The sequence below is a fragment of the Oryzias latipes genome, chromosome 15 (assembly GCF_053564925.1).
Source record: "Oryzias latipes strain Hd-rR chromosome 15, Olatipes_Hd-rR_3.1".
NCBI classification, from domain to species: Eukaryota; Metazoa; Chordata; class Actinopteri; order Beloniformes; family Adrianichthyidae; genus Oryzias; species Oryzias latipes.
The window spans coordinates 22,745,982-22,766,132 of NC_136251.1; the positions used below are offsets into that span (position 1 = coordinate 22,745,982).

A 20,151-nucleotide genomic window follows, 5' to 3' on the forward strand; every position below is an offset into this window, starting at 1 on the left:
TTCAGTCTATCACTTCAGGGGCCGCCACTGCAAATCAGCTTTCACTGATTCGCACTGGTGGTTTGGCAGTTTTTTTCAAGCCAGGTGCCCTTCCTGACAAAACCTGGTATTTTATCCGGGCTGGGGACCAGCACAGGAAGACTTGGCCCCATTATGGCTATATGGCTAAATGGTAAATGGCGTATATGTATAGCACTTTTCTACATTCCTCAAAGGTCAAAAAGCGCTTTAAACTCAAAGGCCCAGTCACACACTCTCGCCTTCTCCATTGCCAAACTATGGCGCCAACCTTCCACCAGAGGCAAGGTGGGGTTCAGTGTCTCTAGCAAGGATACTCTGACGTATGGGCGGGCAAACCTGCAATCTTCCGTTCAGAGGTCGACCGTCCTACCACTGTTCCATGGGCACCCCATAGGCAGTTGCATGACGGTTCTTGGCCAAAGACCCACACTGGATGACGCTCATCGTACCCCCTGAGAATCGAACCCTGGTATCCCATGCGCCAGTCCTACAGACCCATCCAGCCATCTAGCGCAAGACAGCACTATAACTTGCAAAGACTTGAGTTACTAAGGGCAGATTTCATCCACCCCAGCGTCCTGCCACCCAGAGGTTTTACGACTGGATTCATCTTGGGTGCTGGAGTGGCTCACACTAGGATCCCCAGACTCTCGACAGACGGCTTGCCGGAGAGTGAGGAACAGATCAGAGTATTCCTTCACCCTCTGTTCTATTGAGGTCACCATCTCACCGCCTGCTCTATAGGCAGTACTAGCAGAAAACTGCTTTCCTCTCTTGAGCTGCCAAAAGGTTTGCCAAAATTTCTTTGAAACCCACCATTGGTACTTCTCTGTCGTCTCCCTGGATTTCTGCCAGAAAATGCTTTGTCTTTTCAACTGCCAGAGCTAAATGCTGCTTGGAGTGCCAATCCCTCTGACATCTTCAGTCTGCCTCGACACCTGGATCTAGGTTTCCTGACATGGATGTTAAAGACCCTTCTGACAGTAAACTGAGAAGCTATCAGAACAGACTCTGAAATTCATTTGGAGCTGATGAGTCTGTTCATCCACCTCCACCAGGGAATCCAACTCCACAGCAGATGGAAATCAGTAGAAAGCTCTACTCCTCTCTTCACCCGAGTGTCAAAGACACACAGCTGAAGGTCAGATGACACAAAGTCTATCATTGACTTCCTGCCAAGAGTGTCTAGACCGCTCTTGGGGACCCAATGGTTAGAGTCCATTTTTATGGAAAGGGCCATCGAGGCACCAAGTCCTGACCACTGTTTTAATAGTTTTGTGTATACGTTGTTTTTTTTACATCATCTTGTTTTCCTATCCTCAAGCCCTCCACCCACCCACAAATGTGGCATAATATTTATACTTGGATTAGGCAGAGTGCGATATTAAATTAGACAAGAAAGATTGTATCGTAATTTTTAAAACATAGTAAGTTTAAAAAATGTAGATGTTATAATCAGTTCTTAATTAATATAAAACTATAAATAAATTTAAAATGAAGGTAAATGGATATTCACATTTTCTCCTTTACTGGTATTTATTAAAATATAAATAATTTATTTTGATGCGGTTTAGATAAAATTCCAAAATTGCAGAAAAAAATAGCAGATAATTTTAGTAAATGACCAAATTTACACCTCCTCCTTGTTCTTTCCAGAATATTTTTAGACACAGAGTATTCCATTTAATGATAAAAAACACAAACATTCATATTGTCCACACATGCAAACATCTATGTCTGCAGTGTCATATATGAATGAGCTTGTGAAACATTAAACCCAGCATCCGGAACAACAATTTATCCATGTCAGTGTTGACCCACTGCCATTAGCAGTATTAGCTCTGTGGAATGGCTTGCATTTATTTTCATTAGCACCTCTCGAAACCACAATTACAGGGGGCGGAAGGGTGGTGTGTGCGAGGGTGATTGTCTGTAAAAAGGAGTTCCAGTTTGCAGAAGACAAAAGAGGGTTTGGAACAACCTGCTTCATTGACCGGTTTTCTGTGCAGGTTTGAACACAAATGTGCTCATTCAGTAGCTTCTTCAACAACAAAACTGCTTTATTTCCCCCAATACAATACCTGCCTTTAGTAATAATCAGACATTTTTGGAAACAAGCAGCAATAACTGCTTATGTATGATTAGTTCAATAATGCGCTATAGCACTGTATGTAGATAAACACAGAAAAAAATCGAAACAGGGATATCATGTTTTAAATAAAAACAGGTTAAAAGAACATTATATATTGTTACTTGCCAATTAAAGCATGTCTTAGGGAAATAGTATGTACTTTCTTTTCTTCTTTGCAATAAATTAGTCAAAAATAATTAAGAAAACAATCAAGAAGAGAAGTTAGAAAAGTAAAGGTCATTTGTCTTTGTAGATGACTCTGTTTTTAACAGCTATTTGTTCCTTTTTCCCAATTTAAAGACATAATTTGAATTATATTTTCACTGCCAGATGTGCAATTTTGTTTATCAAAATTCTAAGTGCCAAAAGGAAAAGACAAATTGTAACATTTGTTAAAAAAATTGGTAAAAATAAAACACACTAAAAATGGAAGAAAGACTTTTATGGAGGAAAAGTCATGGCTAGAAATATTGAATTCTAGAAATTCTGCAGCTCATTGAGCTACCCTGACAACATGGAGACTGTTGATTTTTTTCTTGAGATTAGAAAGAAAGAGAACCAAACTCGATGCAACATTTCAGATTATCTCTGCACATCTACTATAGTGATGTTGTGACCATGTTTTCTGGCTGCTGAAACTGATGTAATTATACACACAATGCAACCCCAAAGACTGATTTTGCCATTGCCGAGGCTCCAGACCTTTGACAGTGATTTAAGCTGAGCTACATCAAAAAAGTTGGTTTTGTGTTTCCCTTTGGCATCCCTTTTCCAGGTGTTTTGTTTGTCCTGTGTGTCTTTTAATGTTTGTATCTTGACTTTAGCCCACTGTAGAAGCATCAAAGCAGTTTCTTTCACATTCATACCAGTCTCAAAATAACCACTGTCACGCAAACTGAGTGGGAAGTCCTACTGCTGTAGGCACACGCAGACATCTCAGCATTCGTGCTTACCCTTCTGTTATTTTGGAGCCATTGTTTGATACGGGCGCTGCGTTTGCTTCGCCTCTTTGAAGTGTCCTGAGGATAGAAGTGAAAGAGGCCGTCTCCAAAGGGGAGCTGCGTGATGAGCAACAGAGAGAGAGAAAAAAAATGCATCAGGAGTGAGGAGACAAATACAGTGTAACACAGAAGCAGCAATTGGAGGACATCAATCCAAATACAATGAACCATAAATGAAGGTCAGCTCCAAATGGAAACAAGAGCACTGATTCCACAGCACTCGCACAAGGTTTATTTTTAAGGCACTGGGGGAACCGTGCTGGAGTCAACTATGATAAATCCCACTGGCAGGGAAATGAGATGCATCATCCGAAGCATTCCCTCTAGCACTGAGCACAGATTAAAGACGTCCTTATGCTTGGGTAGCAGCAAGGGTGCAGGTCAGTCCTCAAAATAAATGCTTTCAGATGTGTCTGTCAGATTTAATGTGGCAGTCTTATAGAAAGATGAATATCATAACTATTTTTCACAGCTTTTCAGTTCATGTGTTGCACGCAAAGACCGAGAATGCGATGAAACCAAAAGGAAAGAGCTCTCTTTTGGTAATTAAACAATTGCTGATCCCAGATCTAATCCTGTTGACATTTGCATGTGTTTCCCGTTTGGTGTCCCAATCTAGTTCATTAAGCAATAAAACAGAAAAATAATTAAAAATAACATTGTTTAATGGTGTGTATCTCATTAAGAGGCATTTTCTCACCCATTACATAACATAGAAGGCAGATGTCAGAAACTAACCAGTGCAAACAAGATCAAAGATCTGGTGATGTTGCACAACAAAAATGAATGACATCCAAATGGAGAAAAAATATAAAACAAATCATTGAATTATTTAGTGAATGTATAATAACAATGCAGAAAAGGAAATCCTCATTCAGAGCGGGACTGTTCACTGTTCTGCCTCACTGACTAAGGCTCCAGCCAATTTCACTCACAGTTATTTTGACATGTGACGAGGAACACACACTGTCAGGGAATTATTTCCATTGGTCTGTCATAAACAGCTTGTTATGCCCCGTGATGTGCTGTGTGGGATGCTCCGGATTTGCCAAGCTGTTTAATAAGATGCATCATCTCAGGTTATCTTCAAGGGAGGCCAGAAGTGAATACATTGTGTACTTTGTGTGCTAAAGAGATATGTAAAAACACAAAATGCAATCTTTTGTTTTTAATAATTTCCTTTGAGTTTAATAAATTGCATCCCCTGCTGTTTTTTTCTTGAAATTTGAGGTTAAATATAAAATGGCACCCACGATTTTTACAAATACCTTTATTTTATAAATAAGGTGTTTCCTGAGTTGAAGGGCACTGATGATGAAGGAGAAAAATAGCCTAAAGGTGAGGCTAATGAAATTCAGCCATTAGACCTAGGTTAACCAATAACTAGAGCCTGCATTTTAGTTGGAATGACGTCACCAAATTTGGAGAAAGTGCAACCAAGTCAAACCAATTGAAAACCAGTCACATCTTTTCACCACATTTTCCAAATAATTAACTAGTGTTGCAAAATATTAGAAGGTTCCAGCCCTCTAAAAGAATGAAAAATGAAACCAAGACAAATAAAAATGGGGATTGTTTTTTTTTAATTTGAGAACCTTTTCCTGTGCATTCACAAATCAATTCACCTTGACTGTTTCAGCCAAGTGACAAGTTGAGTCTTCCCTTAAGCGTCTGCATGACGGATTTAACCAAGCATCCTACCTTCCTTGCACTCTGGAACCCATGTTGTGCTGCAAGTTGGTGCGCCTCGTCCTGTGCGTCCTCGTGCAACTGGACCAAAAGATGCTCCGTCAAGACTCCTTCTGCAGCCTCCGTTGCAAACAGCAGAGCGTTCAAAAGCACTAGAACCCCCACAGCTGTCCCATGACGGGGAGATCCGTGCATCGTGCCTGGCTTGCGTCTGTCCTCTTGTCTGCCCGTTCGTCGGAGTGAAATCAGTGTGCCGGATGCTCCTCGCTGGAGGTGGGAGGAAGAGGAGGGGGAGGAGGAGGAGTAGGAGGGAGAAGAAAAGGAGGATGTGGAGGGTCGGATTAACGCATCGTCAGCTGATGACACCAGTGGAAGTTTAGTTTTACCACGGCACAGATGCTCTCCCTGTCGAGTGCTGGGAGTGGGGATGGCCGTGCGCTTTGGATCTAACCTGCATCCTTAGCTTTTCTGTCTCTCCTCCTCCTCTTGCTCCTCTCATGTGTAATTTATCTGCCCCCTTCGCTCAGGCGTCTTGCACGTGACATTGTACCAATGAGCTCAGGCGAATGGAAACCGTGGCTTTTCTTTCCTTCAGTGTCACTTACTTGTTTATCACCTTGGAGAATTCCTCAGGGTTAAAAAGAAATGAATTGATCTGAAAAAATGCCATTTGTTGCATTTTCTGAGGCATTCCACCATTTTTGTGTTCTCCCTCTCATAGCCATGCTGCTAATATCAGTTTTCAGCTTATAGGTTTCTATTTTACGTATATGTTAAACCTATTCTTTAATGGATGGGAGGATGAACAGTGGAAGCAAAAGCACTTCCTTGCTTCTTTAGAGACCCACTCCGATGAAAAATGTGTTTTTGGTGTTTCCAACATGTTTTTGTAGCAAGATGGAGGACATATATAAAGCTTAAAATTGCTTAAAATAAGCTCATTGTATTGCTAATTGCATAAATAGGTCTATGTCTGTCAGGAAAAAATGCAAACTTAGAGAAATGCTGCAGTTATGTGGTGTTGTAAAGATCGGAAAATGATTTTCCAACTCGGAAAACGCACACGAACGTAAAATCAACAAATCTTCCAACACCACATGAATGCAGAATATCTTTCTGCACCCAGACAAAAGTCATTTTATTCGAATGGGTGCACATTTCTATGGGTAGACCCCCAAACTACAGGAAAACAAAACATTAATAAGGATTATCAGTGTGATTCATTCCAGTTTGGCGGGCCAGGTTAAAAACATGGCGGGCCACATATTTGTTTTTAGAGACATTTATTTTGGTTATGTTAAACACACAAACTTAAAAACACAAGCATTAACACTGAACAATGTCGACATAAACATTGAAAAAAACACAAACGTTGAACAAAATTAACCGAAAAAGGTGTTGGGTGAAGCCAAGGCTTATTTCCCCAACCCTGAGTACAAACATCACATTTACCTACAAATTGACAGAACCTTAAATAAGAAAAGAAAAAACAATTACCTCACAACCACCACAGTCTCTCAGTCCAGAAGGTATTTTTGATATATTTTAAATTTATACATTTTCTTAAACTAAAATATGGAGTTTGCAATCTTCAGATCGTCGGATAATAAATTCCCTGGGGTTTTGCCCACCCTTGTACTAAGCTATACACATTTCAGGTAAAGCTTAAAGTAACTAATCCTAAAGCTCATTAATCTGAATAAAGATACCTTTTAGAGTTTCTTCCCTTATTCTTTTTTTTATAATTTTTTATCATTTTTATATTTTATTCTCTTTATTTTGGAAAAAATCTTTGAAAAACCTTGTCTACCACATTGTTCACTAAACTGATATGAGCACAAAAATTGTAGACTAAAAACAACTTGAATTGCTTGTCTCCCTTGGTTTAAAGGAAAAAATTAAATAGAATATACCTTCTCAAAATTACATGTTTATTAGTTGCGGTCACATTTGAAAACGTTCAATTTTGCTATCTGGAAGCGTCCTTAAAAAGATATTAAGCTGCTGCCCTTAGGTTACGCTGCCATACGTTTGTTAAAATCTGAAATGTGTGTTAACAGAAGAGCCCAGCAGCGTAGGGATCCATTTTCACCAATGTCTTGGAAAAATAATGAAGACACATTTTCTATAAATGGATGCACTTTACTAATCACTGTTTCCAGGCTCCCTGCAGACCTCCTCCCACACTCCTGCCACTCAGCAGCCCCAAGATTATTTGTTTAGCTCAGGCAAAGCAGTCTCCTTGCCTTTTTCATCACGGCAAAACACTTTCCTGCAGCTCACAAACACTTAAACAGTTGTATTATTGTGTATAATATCTTCTGTATTGTGTATTTCAGTAAAATATATGCATTCCTTTTTGTCTTTTGGTTATAGTTTTGTGGAAAACACAAATATGAATGTCTTTGAAGACCCACTGAGATGGTGTTTATACAAGTCCTTGTGGCATTTTTTAATGATGGAGGATATATAGAAAGAAAATAAGATTAGAAATTGCTTTTTTTTTGGTGTTTCTTTGATCAAATTGTTGTCAGTCAGGAGCAGATGAGAAAAATGCATCCATATTTGTTCTGTAAAAAATACAATGGGCGGGCCACAAGCTCCCTGCTCTGCTTAATTCTAATCCATCTATTTGTAGACGACTGGATTCATGCACGCCTTCGTTTTCTTTGCCCGAGCTCACATCTTGCTCAGAACTGTATGGCTGAATAGCTCCAACTTTGTTCCCCGTTTCTGTTGCACAGCTAATGCTAGCTTGGGGTTCTGAGGGGATGTAAGATAGGTGGAGAGTGTGTAAAACTCAGGGAACAGGGAGGGCAAGAGGAGCGGGGTTGCTCCGTGCCAACAACTCAGAGCCAAATTTCAAATGAAAAGCTGACGCTCTGCAAAAACTATGGCCTAGACAGGTTTTTAGATTTTGGCTATAAGTCAAAAAGAAAAGACCACTGGGAACGATTTTAAAATAGATCAAAAGATGATCGGAGTGGGATTTTAAAGTTCTCCTGCTGTGTGAAGTAACAAGCACAACCCTCCCTGTAGTTTCCAGAGACACAAGTTGTTTGCTTTGACATGATGGAAATGCCACTTGAGCATTTAAGCTTATTAATAATTTGTGTTTTAGATTAGTTATACAAAGTTAAACTAAAAATGACTTGGCAGCACCATATGAAAGACTATTTATTTTAAATAGAACTGTATTCATTATATTACAAACTTGTCTACCTTTTTTTACATTTCTACTAGTAACAATTCTAGAATTTAGCCCAGATAAAGGCTGATGGTGCAAAGGTTTCCTTACAGTAATTCCTTCTACATGTCAAAAACATTGTATCATCAGGGCAAACTTCAGTGTTTACACTGAATGAAGCATTTGAATGCACAGAGTTGTCTGCAGCCCTGTTAGAGGAGGAGCAGAAAACCACTGCTCTTCAATGTTTCATATTTGCCTGTGGCTGCAGTAAATGTAGGCTGCTTGTCAGTACTTCACAGAGAGCAAGTTAGATTAGACCTGCAGGTACAAGCTGATACCCAGCAGATAATAAAAAAAGAAAAGAAAAAGATAGACTCACGTGTGCGCACACACAGAAGAATGAATCATACTGATAACGAAAACATGACACAGCTGTTGGAGCCTTTGCTTCTAACCTTTAGACAAGAGAGAAGAAAAAAGACATTGATCCTTTCATGCTGTCACTGTTGAAATTAAATAAACCCAGGAAGAGACCATGGAAACATACAGCACTTTGTTTTTCATGTTGTTTTAAGCTAAAGAGCTTTCCATAACGTGAAAGCTCGGAATTTCCAAATTCTAATCTGCTGTTTTTCTTTGTAAAATTGAAAACTATTTTTGCTCCTCCTCCTTCTTTTCACATTCCACCATCCATTTTAGAAGAACATATACACTCACCTGAGCACAGGTGTTAGCCCACCTTTGCACTAATAGTTTGCATGATTGAATGAATGAAAGATTTCACACTAGTTGGTTTAAAGGCATAGGTATGCGTTCGTGAACACTATCTGTTTTGTGTGCATGTTGACATGTGGACATTTTTGCGGCTAGCAGGTGTGTTGATAATATTTGAGTGTGTGTGAACAGGCCCCGCCCTTTTTGTACTACATTTGAACCGTACCGTAACGATAAACAACCAGTAAACCTGTCTGCTCTCTGCTGCTTCATGGTCTTACCCCCCTTCCCCTCCTATTATCACCCTCCTACCCCCCCCTCTCTCTAACGTCCCTCTCTCTTCTTCCCCTCTTTCCTTTTCCGTCCGGTCCAACACCAAAGATTTTCAAACATGATTGAAATTAATAAAGTTTGGCCTCAATTACAAAAGGGGTTTATTCAGACATACCTTTGGTTTGTCTGAAGATGAATAACCCCTCTTGTTAAAATAAAATATGTCCAACACAAGAGGCCCTCAGCTCTCATCTGTTTGCCTAGCTGTTGGACAGGACAAGTTAAAAAAAAAAAAAAAAACAAAAAAAAAAAAAGAAAACTATTTTTGTCATTTAACCTCATTACGTTAGCACCTTATTTTCCAGGAAGACATCCAGTCCAACAGTACTGGTATAATAAATGCTCAGACTGTGATAAATCAAGCAGTGCATCCACTCATTCAAAGGTTAATTAGATGTAATGTTTTTAACAAAAAAATACAACCAAATTAATTTTACATAAACATTATTGTGAGGATAGCCTAATATTTGCTGTGTTTGATGTTTTTTTTTTTTTATTCTTGTCGTATTGTTTTCAGGTTTTCCCCTCTGTCAGTCACACCAGGTTCAGGTTTTCAATCATACACAGCTGTTTCTATTGCAGTCAATCATCCTCAGGATAATTAAGTGTCAGGTTTTTCAGTCTGTTGTTGTTTGGTCTTCTGCTCTGTTGCTTTTTTTTTTTCTTTTCTTTTTTCCTGTTCTCTCCCTTCACGAGTCTCTAAGTATGTTCTTGTTAATTTTTTAATCAATTTATTTTCTGCCACAAGCCAGGTTTTTTGCATTTTTGTTTCACCATCTTGGGTCTCTTGCAATTTTGTTATAACCTAGTATTCTAGTTTTTAATTGCAACTGTCCTAATAAAATAAAAAATAAAAAAATATATAATATTATAAATTTTAATATATTTATTTGTGTGTGTGTGTGTGTGTGTGTGTGTGTGTGTGTGTGTGTGTGTGTGTGTGTGTGTGTGTGTGTGTGTGTGTGTGTGTGTGTGTGTGTGTGTGTGTGTGTGTGTGTGTGTGTGTGTGTGTGTGTGTGTGTGTGTGTGTGTGTGTGTGTGTGTGTGTGTGTGTGTGTGTGTATAAGTTAAAATGAACTTGTACAGAAATTATAGAAAATAATTTATTACTGCTACTATAGACAAAATCTAAAATGAGTTTCAGCCTGTTGTTCCTGTCAACATGTGTTTTTAAGGCACATAGTTTTCTACACATTCTGCTGCAATCAAGGAGACACATTCTGCACAAGTTTTCCCAACTTGAGGGTGGGATTAACAATAAGAAAAAAATACATTGTTGGAGATTTCAGAGGTAATTTATAATAATTTATAACCAAATTCTGTTTAGTTTCATCCTAACAAAAGTTAAAAGGTTAAAAGTGTTTAACTGTGTCTTTTTGTTAATTTCAGAGATGCCTCATGTAAAATTATCTAATATTGAATCTCTCGGAATATTGAAGGGATGCTTACATGATGTCCTCTTTTGTCTATTAGGAGCCCATTACAAAAGTGAGAGTAGGTTTTATTAATTTGAAAAAAAAGATTTCTCAAGGACTAAAAACTCATTATTTTGCAGCACCATCTTTTTCATGTTAACAATTCCAAATGAAAGCCTTTTTCACCTGGGGAGATCAAATTAAACCATGCAAGTGTGAAGATGCAGCAGGCTTCCCATTTTTATTATTGGCTCATCAAAAATCAGTTGAAACAAAGTCATGAAGCCTGCAAGACAGTAAAAACCATAAAAAATAAAGGGTGGGACATCACCTGACACATATTCTTGATGGTGGAAGTAAAGTCTCACTCTGATCATCTTTTGATCAAAGTGGGACATCTATATAGATAGTATTTTCCTTTTATTTAATTTTTTGGGGGGCCAAAACAGGGCATACATTCTGTTGGCGTGGAATCAGCTTCACGTCGGACAGTTCAGGCTTCCACGAGATACGTTAAACATTGGAGCTATCAAGCCATACAATTTTGAGATACTCTGCATCATGGAGAATAGCCAAGGCAAAGCTGTCATTTCTCATTGTATTCTTAAGTTCAGCTGCATTTATGAGAAAAATGTTTATTTGGTATTTTTACAAATTTCTGAGCAGAACGTCTGAAGATTGAATATTTCAGTCTGTGTTCTGTCGGTTTCTTTATACTTTCTTTACAAAAGAACCTTTTAGATAAAGAAATCAACACATAATAAAAGTCCTTGTAAAATTTGTTGCTTGAGACATGTGCAACACATTATGATTATTTCTCCTCTACAATGTCAATTGCATTTTTAATTTTTTGTTGTTTTAATGTAGTATTGTATTTCAACTGAACACGCTCTTGGTCATGTTTTTCATGTAAATTAAAAATTTAAGTCAAATATGTCTCAACGAAATAACATTTCTTAATATGAGATTTTACATTCAGTTGATTTAACATAAGTACAATCTTCAACAATATTTGAATAATATTTGAAACTTAACTTCAATGAAACCCCTTTCTTAACACAATTTAAGTTTTTAAATGAGTTGAGAAAAAGTGCTTATGTTATGACAAAACTAAAAGACGTTTACACGACTTACATATCTATATCAGAATAAAACGCCAGGCTGCACGGTGACGCAGTGGTTAGCGCTCTTGCCTCACAGCAAGAAGGCCCCCTGTTCAAGTCCCGGCTGGGGGACATAAAAAACACAACATCAATGGGGACCTTTCTGTGTGGAGTTTGCATGTTCTCCCTGTGCATGTGTGGGTTCTCTCCTGGATCTCCAGCTTCCTCCCACCATCCAAAAACAAGCTTCATAGGTTTATTGGCAACTCTAAATTGTCCATAGGTGTGAGTGTGAGAGTGAATGGGTGTGTGATTGTGGACATTCTACCCTGCGACAGACTGGCGACCTGTCAAGGGTGTCCCCTGCCTTCGGGCACAAGTGGACGGGATAGGCTCCGGCATCCCAGTGACGCCCAAAGGGATAAACGGAATAGAAAATGAATGAATGAATGAATGAATAAAACGCCAGTACTTTGGTTAAACAAGATATTTTAAGATAATCCAGTCTTGACTTTTATTTTAACCCTTGTGCTATCCTAGGCACTTTAACAGTGGGAGTTGGGTCATCTAGACCCACTAGACAGTGCGCTGAACCTTTTTTCTTCAATGATTTGTGATCTTCACTGGTGTCCATAGATTACATGAAATCTTTCCACCTTTATCCACCTTTGTCATGGTAGGGAGAACATGTCAATGGAAGGGTGGGGTCATCTAAGATAGCACAAGGGTTAAGTCAAGATTGTACTTGACTTAAAATTTTAAGGCAGCCCTTTAACTCATGTTTTTATGTTGAAACGTTGTGTTTTGTTTTACAGTGTACTGGCCTCAATTGTGGTTTTGAGGAGACAAGCAAACATTTATGGAAACTAGGATGTAATGGCCAATTTAGAGCTTGATGTAGCCATTTAGTTTTGCCACCCTGGTTTTTAAAAAAGTATTTTAGTAAACTGTTAAATATTGACCTAAGAGCACCACCACTCTACGTGGTATCCATAAGGCTGAAACCATTGGAGATGGTTTAAAATAATTATGCAGCTCCATGGTTTTTTTGGGTTTTTTTTTTTTGCAACCTCTCTCCAGAGAAATGTTTTATTACTCTGTCAGAAAGTGTCATTCAGGGTCTTAAAACCTTACGACCCTAAAAACATCTTTTATGTCTGGCTCATACTCATTTTAAAGTTTCTGTGGTATTCTATAGGGTCAGAAATTTCTGAGCTTGATGTGCATGGACTTTTTTTTTTCTTCTTTGGTGCATGCGAGTGCAATATCAGAACTGGTATTTTATTTTACAATTAACATCCCAGCATCTTAATCCCACAGCAGTCCGCCACAGCCAGACTTTTAAAGTGGATTACAACAGCAGTCTGTTCTATAAGGTGCAAAATGTTGTCAAACAACATCAAAATCTAGAAAGTTTATGCAACACCTTTCTTTTTTACATTCCTAAACTGAGATCCCATATCGACCTCTCATTGCTCTTCATTATGTAGTCAGTTTTCATAATTCAATTACTATCTTGAACCAACAACTGAGTCAGTGTTTAGCAAAATAGAATTACACAAATGATACATCATACATGTTTGTCAATTTCTCAATAATTACCTGATATCAATAAAGACTTAATTAGTAACATAAAGTACATAGCAAACATGATGTTTGCCAATGCAATTACTTTATCAATTTAAAAAGGGAAATTAATTGATTAAAATGAAACAGATATTAGTCTTTAAAGGACAATAAAAATAGGGCATTGACTAATAATAGAACATATTTCCTTCAAGTGTTTAATGTCACAAAGGCTTAATGAACATGGTTCAAATGAAAACTATATTTTGATATATTATTAGTGTCTCATACTTTTTTAACATAACTCGTTTTTTAGCTGCTTTTTTTCAGGAGATCTGGTAGCCTAGTTTACTTTTTTTACTTACATCTCTATTCATCTCCACAGAAATTGAACAACACAGTGCATTTCTGCCAACTTTGATATTAATATGAAGGAAAATGTGTTTTATAACCAGTGGAGTGCAAAAACAATACAGCTGTTCCCTGCTGCAGGGTCCCACTCCCACTGATTTTTTCTGGGAAACATGTAGATGTAGCAAGAACTGCCACCTGCTTTTTATATTCAGTGCATATCCCAAATAAAAATTTATCTTAATTGAGAAGAAAAACAACCGTGAGAGCACAGATTATGCATAATCACAATAATTATTTCTCTCTGTGTATTAGCCAGGGTACTTCCTTTGAGGCAAGTATTCGGATCTTCCTAATGAATGCATCACCTTGGAGGGAATAAAGGGCATGTAAATTAACCTTCTTGATGAATCATGGTTGAGAAAGATTGGAGTAAATATTCATTCTGGTTGGATTAATCAACAGACTCCATGTGACTTTAAAAGGAAATGGCACCTTTCAAAATTTGACTGAATATGCAATACATCTTTTGTGCTGGTGCAACTTTGCATTTGTCTCTTGGGGGATTAATTAGGACAATTATATTTTACAATTTTAAAGTTGTAGCACTGAGTCATTGGGTTCCACAAAACCCAGAGTTTATCAAAGTTTCTTAAAGCACACTCTGTATAATATTTCCATCTATTTTAACTATAAAATGTAATGATGTAATTTCTGTCTTTTTTTTGCCCGTTTTCTCGTTATAACAACATCTACCACCACAAGATTGTATTTCCCGTTAAACCCGAAATACTGGAAATTGGATTTTCATTGGTGATCACCAAATTAAATTCAGTTTTACTTATCTGGCCCAATATTTTTTTTCTCAATTGGCTTCACTAATTGTGCAAAATATAAAATCAGTTATAAAATATAATGGCTGATTGGTAAACCAAACTAAACAGACTGAGCTAAACTGGGCGTCCCTTCCCTCAGACCCTCCTTCTCTGTATGTGAAAACCCCCCAAATATGCAATACATCTTTTGTGCTGGTGCAACTTTGCATTTGTCTCTTGGGGGATTAATTAGGACAATTATATTTTACAATTTTAAAGTTGTAGCACTGAGTCATTGGGTTCCACAAAACCCAGAGTTTATCAAAGTTTCTTAAAGCACACTCTGTATAATATTTCCATCTATTTTAACTATAAAATGTAATGATGTAATTTCTGTCTTTTTTTTGCCCGTTTTCTCGTTATAACAACATCCACCACCACAAGATTGTATTTCCCGTTAAACCCGAAATACTGGAAATTGGATTTTCATTGGTGATCACCAAATTAAATTCAGTTTTACTTATCTGGCCCAATATTTTTTTTCTCAATTGGCTTCACTAATTGTGCAAAATATAAAATCAGTTATAAAATATAATGGCTGATTGGTAAACCAAACTAAACAGACTGAGCTAAACTGGGCGTCCCTTCCCTCAGACCCTCCTTCTCTGTATGTGAAAACCCCCCAAAAAATAAAAAGATTCCAGGAAAAAAAAGAAAAGAACACATGGAGAAGGCATCCTATCTCAGGACGGACAGGCCATGTACCAGGAATGTTAAAGAAGAATTAGCTTATCTAACTCTACAACTACATGTTTGAATAGTGGAGCAGATGGGCTTCATCCAGATGGAACTGGGGGACGGCTGGGGGCCCGAGAGGCAAGGTCCAAGGCCAAGTACAGGAGCACAGACGAGCCACCTGGAATCTAGAATCCCTCCCTCTGTCCCGGAGGCGAGTGGGAAATTGGGACATAGAGACAATACATAAATCGCACTGCACCAAACAAGGCATGGAGAACTAAACGATAAATAAAGGATCAAGAACAGAGGAGAGGAGAAGTAAATGAGAATAGAGGAGAGAACCCCAGTGCACCATACTTTCCCAGCTTCTAATTTCTAGGAGCCTGCAACTGTTATTGAAAGTTAATTCAAACATGTTTATAGTAGGTTGCATGCACTATGGCGCATATAGCGGATGGTAATAATAAGGCAATAATAGAAAAATGATGTTTTTAGTATATCAATACTGACACAATATAGTATTAATCTAAGTAGGGGGAATGGGCTGCCCTAGCCCAGTTTGCGTCTGCTAGCAGACACGGGAGAAAACAATCGTGCATCATTCCTTGTAGACGGCCTGGTCTCCTCATCTCGTGATAATGAGATAGATGTTGTCGTTATTATGAGATTAAAATAGAAAGGTAGATGTTGTTATCATGAGATACTGATGTCATCACAAGATAACTTTTCAAGAGAAAACGGGCAAAAAACCAAGGTAGGCCACATGAGGCTTCTGTTTGTTAAAACTCTCAACAAATATTTAGCATTGACAGTAAATATCAAAAAAGGGGAGCGGCAAAGTGGGCTGTTCGTGATTTTCATCAATTCATCACTTTTTTTCCCCTTTTTTTGTTTTGTTTAGTTTTGGTACAAACTTCACAAATTTTTCTATAAACCTAATTGTTGTCTTAAAGCACAACACAAACACAAATCCAGATTATTATAATCCAATTCAGTCCAGATTACTGTAATTAAACCAAATAGTCTTTATTGTATGTGACTAATAGCTGTAAAACAGACCAAAGTTTGACATTGAAGGGTTTCTGGTGTGATAAAACTCACAGCAGCTCTAAAACTATCTTTGAAAAACTAAAAAAAGAAAAAGATGAGTTAGTGCTCGAGAGTTTCTCTCAGCAATAATAGGTTATTGTGCTCAGCATGTATTCACGTCTTTTCGTGATGTCGTGACTATTGTTAATTATCTACATCAAGCTGAGTGCCATCAAAATGTCAGGATTAAACGCCTGAAACAGATGTATGCGCTTATGATGATGATGGAGAACGCTGGAGAAATGACCTAAAGCTAGTTTCTTCCAATCAGTCATCCTGAGCCGGAGCCACACTGTCACAGCGTTTACAACTTTTTCATTTCTTTTTAAACACTCAATGTAGTCAGCAATTTCCAATCTGATGTGTAACTGTGAGCTCTAGTCAGATATGACGCCGGACAATATAGATTAAAACAATTCCTGTCTTTTTTGAGTCAGGAACTGCTTTGATTTCAACCAAAAATTGTAAAAAGTTGATTGTTTTGTGGAAATGAGGGCAAGAATTATGAAGATTATGTGAAAGGATACAGTCTTTTATATGGATTTCATTTATTTTAGCAATTCTAAAAGCTAAAAAAAGATATGGACTCTCATGAACATTCATTAAAACATTTATGTCCACAGAGCCAGGAATATCTTAACACAGAAAATTATCATAAAGTACTAAATACTCAAAATCAACATTTTAGCTTCTGAAAAGTACTTGTTTTCCATATAAACTAAATTGTAATTTGTTTTTGTTGACAGGGCAGGCCTAATGACCTCGGTGGAATATGATAACAAAGAGGATTTATCACGTCAGCACCATACGCATCAGTTTGTGTGTACGTGTGTGTTTGTGTGTGTATTGCCTCTGCTCTTTCCGTTTTAAAAGGACATTAAGGCTAATGGCATTGGTATCTTGGAGGTTTTCAAGCTTCTTTCCAGTATAGTCCTATGGACTTTCATAAACCACTAAGTGAGCAAACAATGAACATTTTTTTCCTTCATTCATTCAGGGCAGAAAGTAAACATGTCCTTGTTGCAAGAAATTACTGATCTACAAGGTACTTTTAAGTATTTCAGGTTCTGCTATGAACCTTTAATTAGTCAAACTAATAGCCAGGACAAATTGACTTCCCGTCTCTAATATTGTGTATCTTGACTGCGTAAAGAAACCTCACACATGCAAGCGCATACATGAAAGCTGCAGCTGACAGTCATGGAAAATGTGTTGTTCGACACCTCACCTCAGCTTCTTAGCACGGATGTGAGAAACAGAATGGTTGGATGTGGTGTGGGATCAGTAATGGTCACACTTTCTTTGCGCTCAGTTGGCAGCATCCAAGTGCTAAGTCTATTCATTCTCCTTTCTGGTACATCAGAAAGGCGCCGTAGCACCCTCATGGTAAATCCACTCAATAGGTTTTTATTATTTTTTATTATTTTTGTCAGCTAGACGCATTTGAAAATACATATGAAGTATTTCCTCTTCACGATTTTACAAAACACAAGCAATACATCTGAAATGGGTCATCCGTGTGGTTTACGATGTGCATTTCCTCTTGTTAAACCTTCCTCACACATTCACCATGTCGTTATAAAACCAGGCTGTGAGCAGCATGCAGTAAATGCTGCAGTGACTACTCCAGGAGGGTCAATAAAAGTACAAGGAATGCATTTAGAGATCCTGAATAAGCAACTCATTGGTTATTCTACCAGGGCGTTTTGCGAGCATACCCAGAGCAATCAATACAAGGCCTGTTAGACTTAACAAACCTGGTTTAAACAGCTTAAGTCTTTCCTGGACACCCGGCGTACCTGTTCAGACTTTAGAGAAGGGAAGAATTTAATATGATGAACAAAAATCAAGTCCATTTGTTTTGGAGACACTGTTTTTTTGACAATCCACAGTTGAGACACGCAAATACAATGTTTCAGTCAAAAATACCATACATCCAGACATATGTAAAATTATATCAGTTGTTGGTGAAATTTTAGACTCATTTTTATAACTTCTACTGGAAAAATTAGGGTAACAACCACATAAAAGTGCAAAATTTAGAAAAAAGTTTTATGCTAAAAAAAAAAACAATAGATAAAGCAGATGACATTTTTCAATACATGTTAGTGTTTTAATGCATCTTTGTTTGAAACTAATTTATATGTTGCAGTTGGAGCAACACATTCATTTTCCATCAGGGAAAAGCTCTGTAAACGCTGCATTAGTTCCTTGAAATAAACTGACATACTTTTGTTAATAATAATCAGTATGCAACATAATAAAAGGTGAAATTTGACATTTTATTATACATATATGTGAGTGTGTGAGTGTGTGTGTGTGGGGGGGGGGGGGGGGGGGGGGCGTAAGCCATTGTTTTTTAATTGAACCCTGGCATTACTCTTTGAATTAAGTCCTACCAACTGTAAAACATGGGGGTGGAAACATCATGCTTTGGGGCTGTTTTTCAGGAAGTGACCAAAACGACTGATCTGTGTAAAGGAAAGTATGAATGGGGCCGTGTATCGTCAGATTTTGAGTGAAAACCTCCTTCCATCAGCAAAGATATTGAAGATGAAACGTGGCTGGGTCTTTCAGCATGACAACGATCCCAAACACACTGCCTGGGTAATGAAGGAGTGGCTTTATAAGAAGCAGTTAAAAGTCCTGGAGTGGCCTAGACAGTCTCCAGATCTTAACCCCATTGATGATCTTTGGAAAGAATTGAAAGTTCGTGTTGCCCATCGACAGCCCCGAAACATCACTGCTCTAGAGGAGATCTGCAAGGAGGAATGGACCAAAATACCGGCAACAGGTTGTGAAAACCTTGTGAAGACTTACTGAAAACGTTTGACTGCTGTCATCACCAACAAAGGGTATATAACAAAGTATTGAGTTAAAATTTTATTAATTGACCAAATACTTATTTTCCACCATAATTTACAAAAAAAATCTTTGAAATTCTAAAAAGGTGGTTTTCTGGATTTTTGTTTTCTCATTTTGTCTCTTGTAGTTGAGGTATAGCTATGATGACAATTACAGGCCTCTCTCATCTTTTAAAGTGGGATAACTTGCACAATTGGTGTAAGTAATTTCTTCCAACAAAGACATGTTCACTGACTAAATACTTTTTTGCCCCACTGTAAACAAATAAAAAATGCACACCCCTGCAGTTCAAAAAAAAAATCTGCATACATGTATGAACATTGTTAATTTATTTATTTGGCAAAAAAAAATCTCTTAGGCATGCTGCTTTTATAATTGGTTGTCATGACAATAAATGAACTGTCAGTCACATACAGTCCCACATATAAGTCTTTTATTTCTGGGGGAAAAAAGTATTCTTTGTGTCATTCTGATTTCTTAAAGTGAAAAAGATTTTCTGTGAATTGTGAAAACAAGAAATTCAAAGCTGACTTGACTGTATTTCCTACATTTTTTTATTATAAAATATGACAATATATGTGATCCTATTTGTAAGTATTACCTGACTGATCATCAAACATCTGAATGCATTTAACTTAGGTTAATGATTTAAGTCGATGGTGGACACGTTAGTTCCAATTTCTCAATCAGTAATGTGGAAGAACGTGCTCAAATCTGTTCAAAAAAGATGGAGTAGCAATTTTAAATCCCCCATTCCTTTTTTTAAATCGGCTCTTCTGGGGTCAAGGTGTTGCTGGAGCCTACCCCCTATGCTGTTGGATGGATGGTTCATCAGTCAATCGCAGCCAGGACCACACAGAGACAAACAACCACACACCATCACCAATTTAAAATCAGAACCTTTTAATTTAACACAAAGCAGAAGAATTTGTTATCTCACAGCTCAAGGCCATTTATGAACAAATTTTCTATCCTTTTTACAACAAATTAATGACCTCTCACTTTAGAAGAACAAAATAAAAGCTGTTTAACCAAGCGTCCATTCCATTCAAAGACGTGTGCAATTCTTTTCTTTTTTTTCCCGTTGTTTTAGTCTGTGGTTTATGCTAAACATAAATAATTCACTGTTG

At 37.6% G+C, this 20,151-nt stretch overlaps 1 protein-coding gene across 2 annotated transcripts in view; it reads right to left on the minus strand.

The window, feature by feature from the left end:
* Nucleotides 1-5,418, minus strand: part of pcsk2 (proprotein convertase subtilisin/kexin type 2) — a 31,774-nt gene extending 26,356 nt beyond the window's left edge. Inside the window, exons 1-3 of one of the 2 annotated variants that reach the window (XM_011484412.3) lie at nt 5,294-5,418; nt 4,855-5,109; nt 3,106-3,210 (exon numbers count right to left, since the gene is read on the minus strand). In XM_011484412.3, coding sequence (XP_011482714.3) covers nt 3,106-3,210; nt 4,855-5,109; nt 5,294-5,341 — 408 coding nt within the window. In that variant the 5' untranslated portion in view covers nt 5,342-5,418. Of the gene's footprint in view, nt 1-3,105; nt 3,211-4,854; nt 5,110-5,228 lie in introns of both variants that reach the window. The other variant, XM_011484413.4, reaches the window with a different exon arrangement.
* Between the last annotated feature and the right edge of the window lie 14,733 nt (nt 5,419-20,151).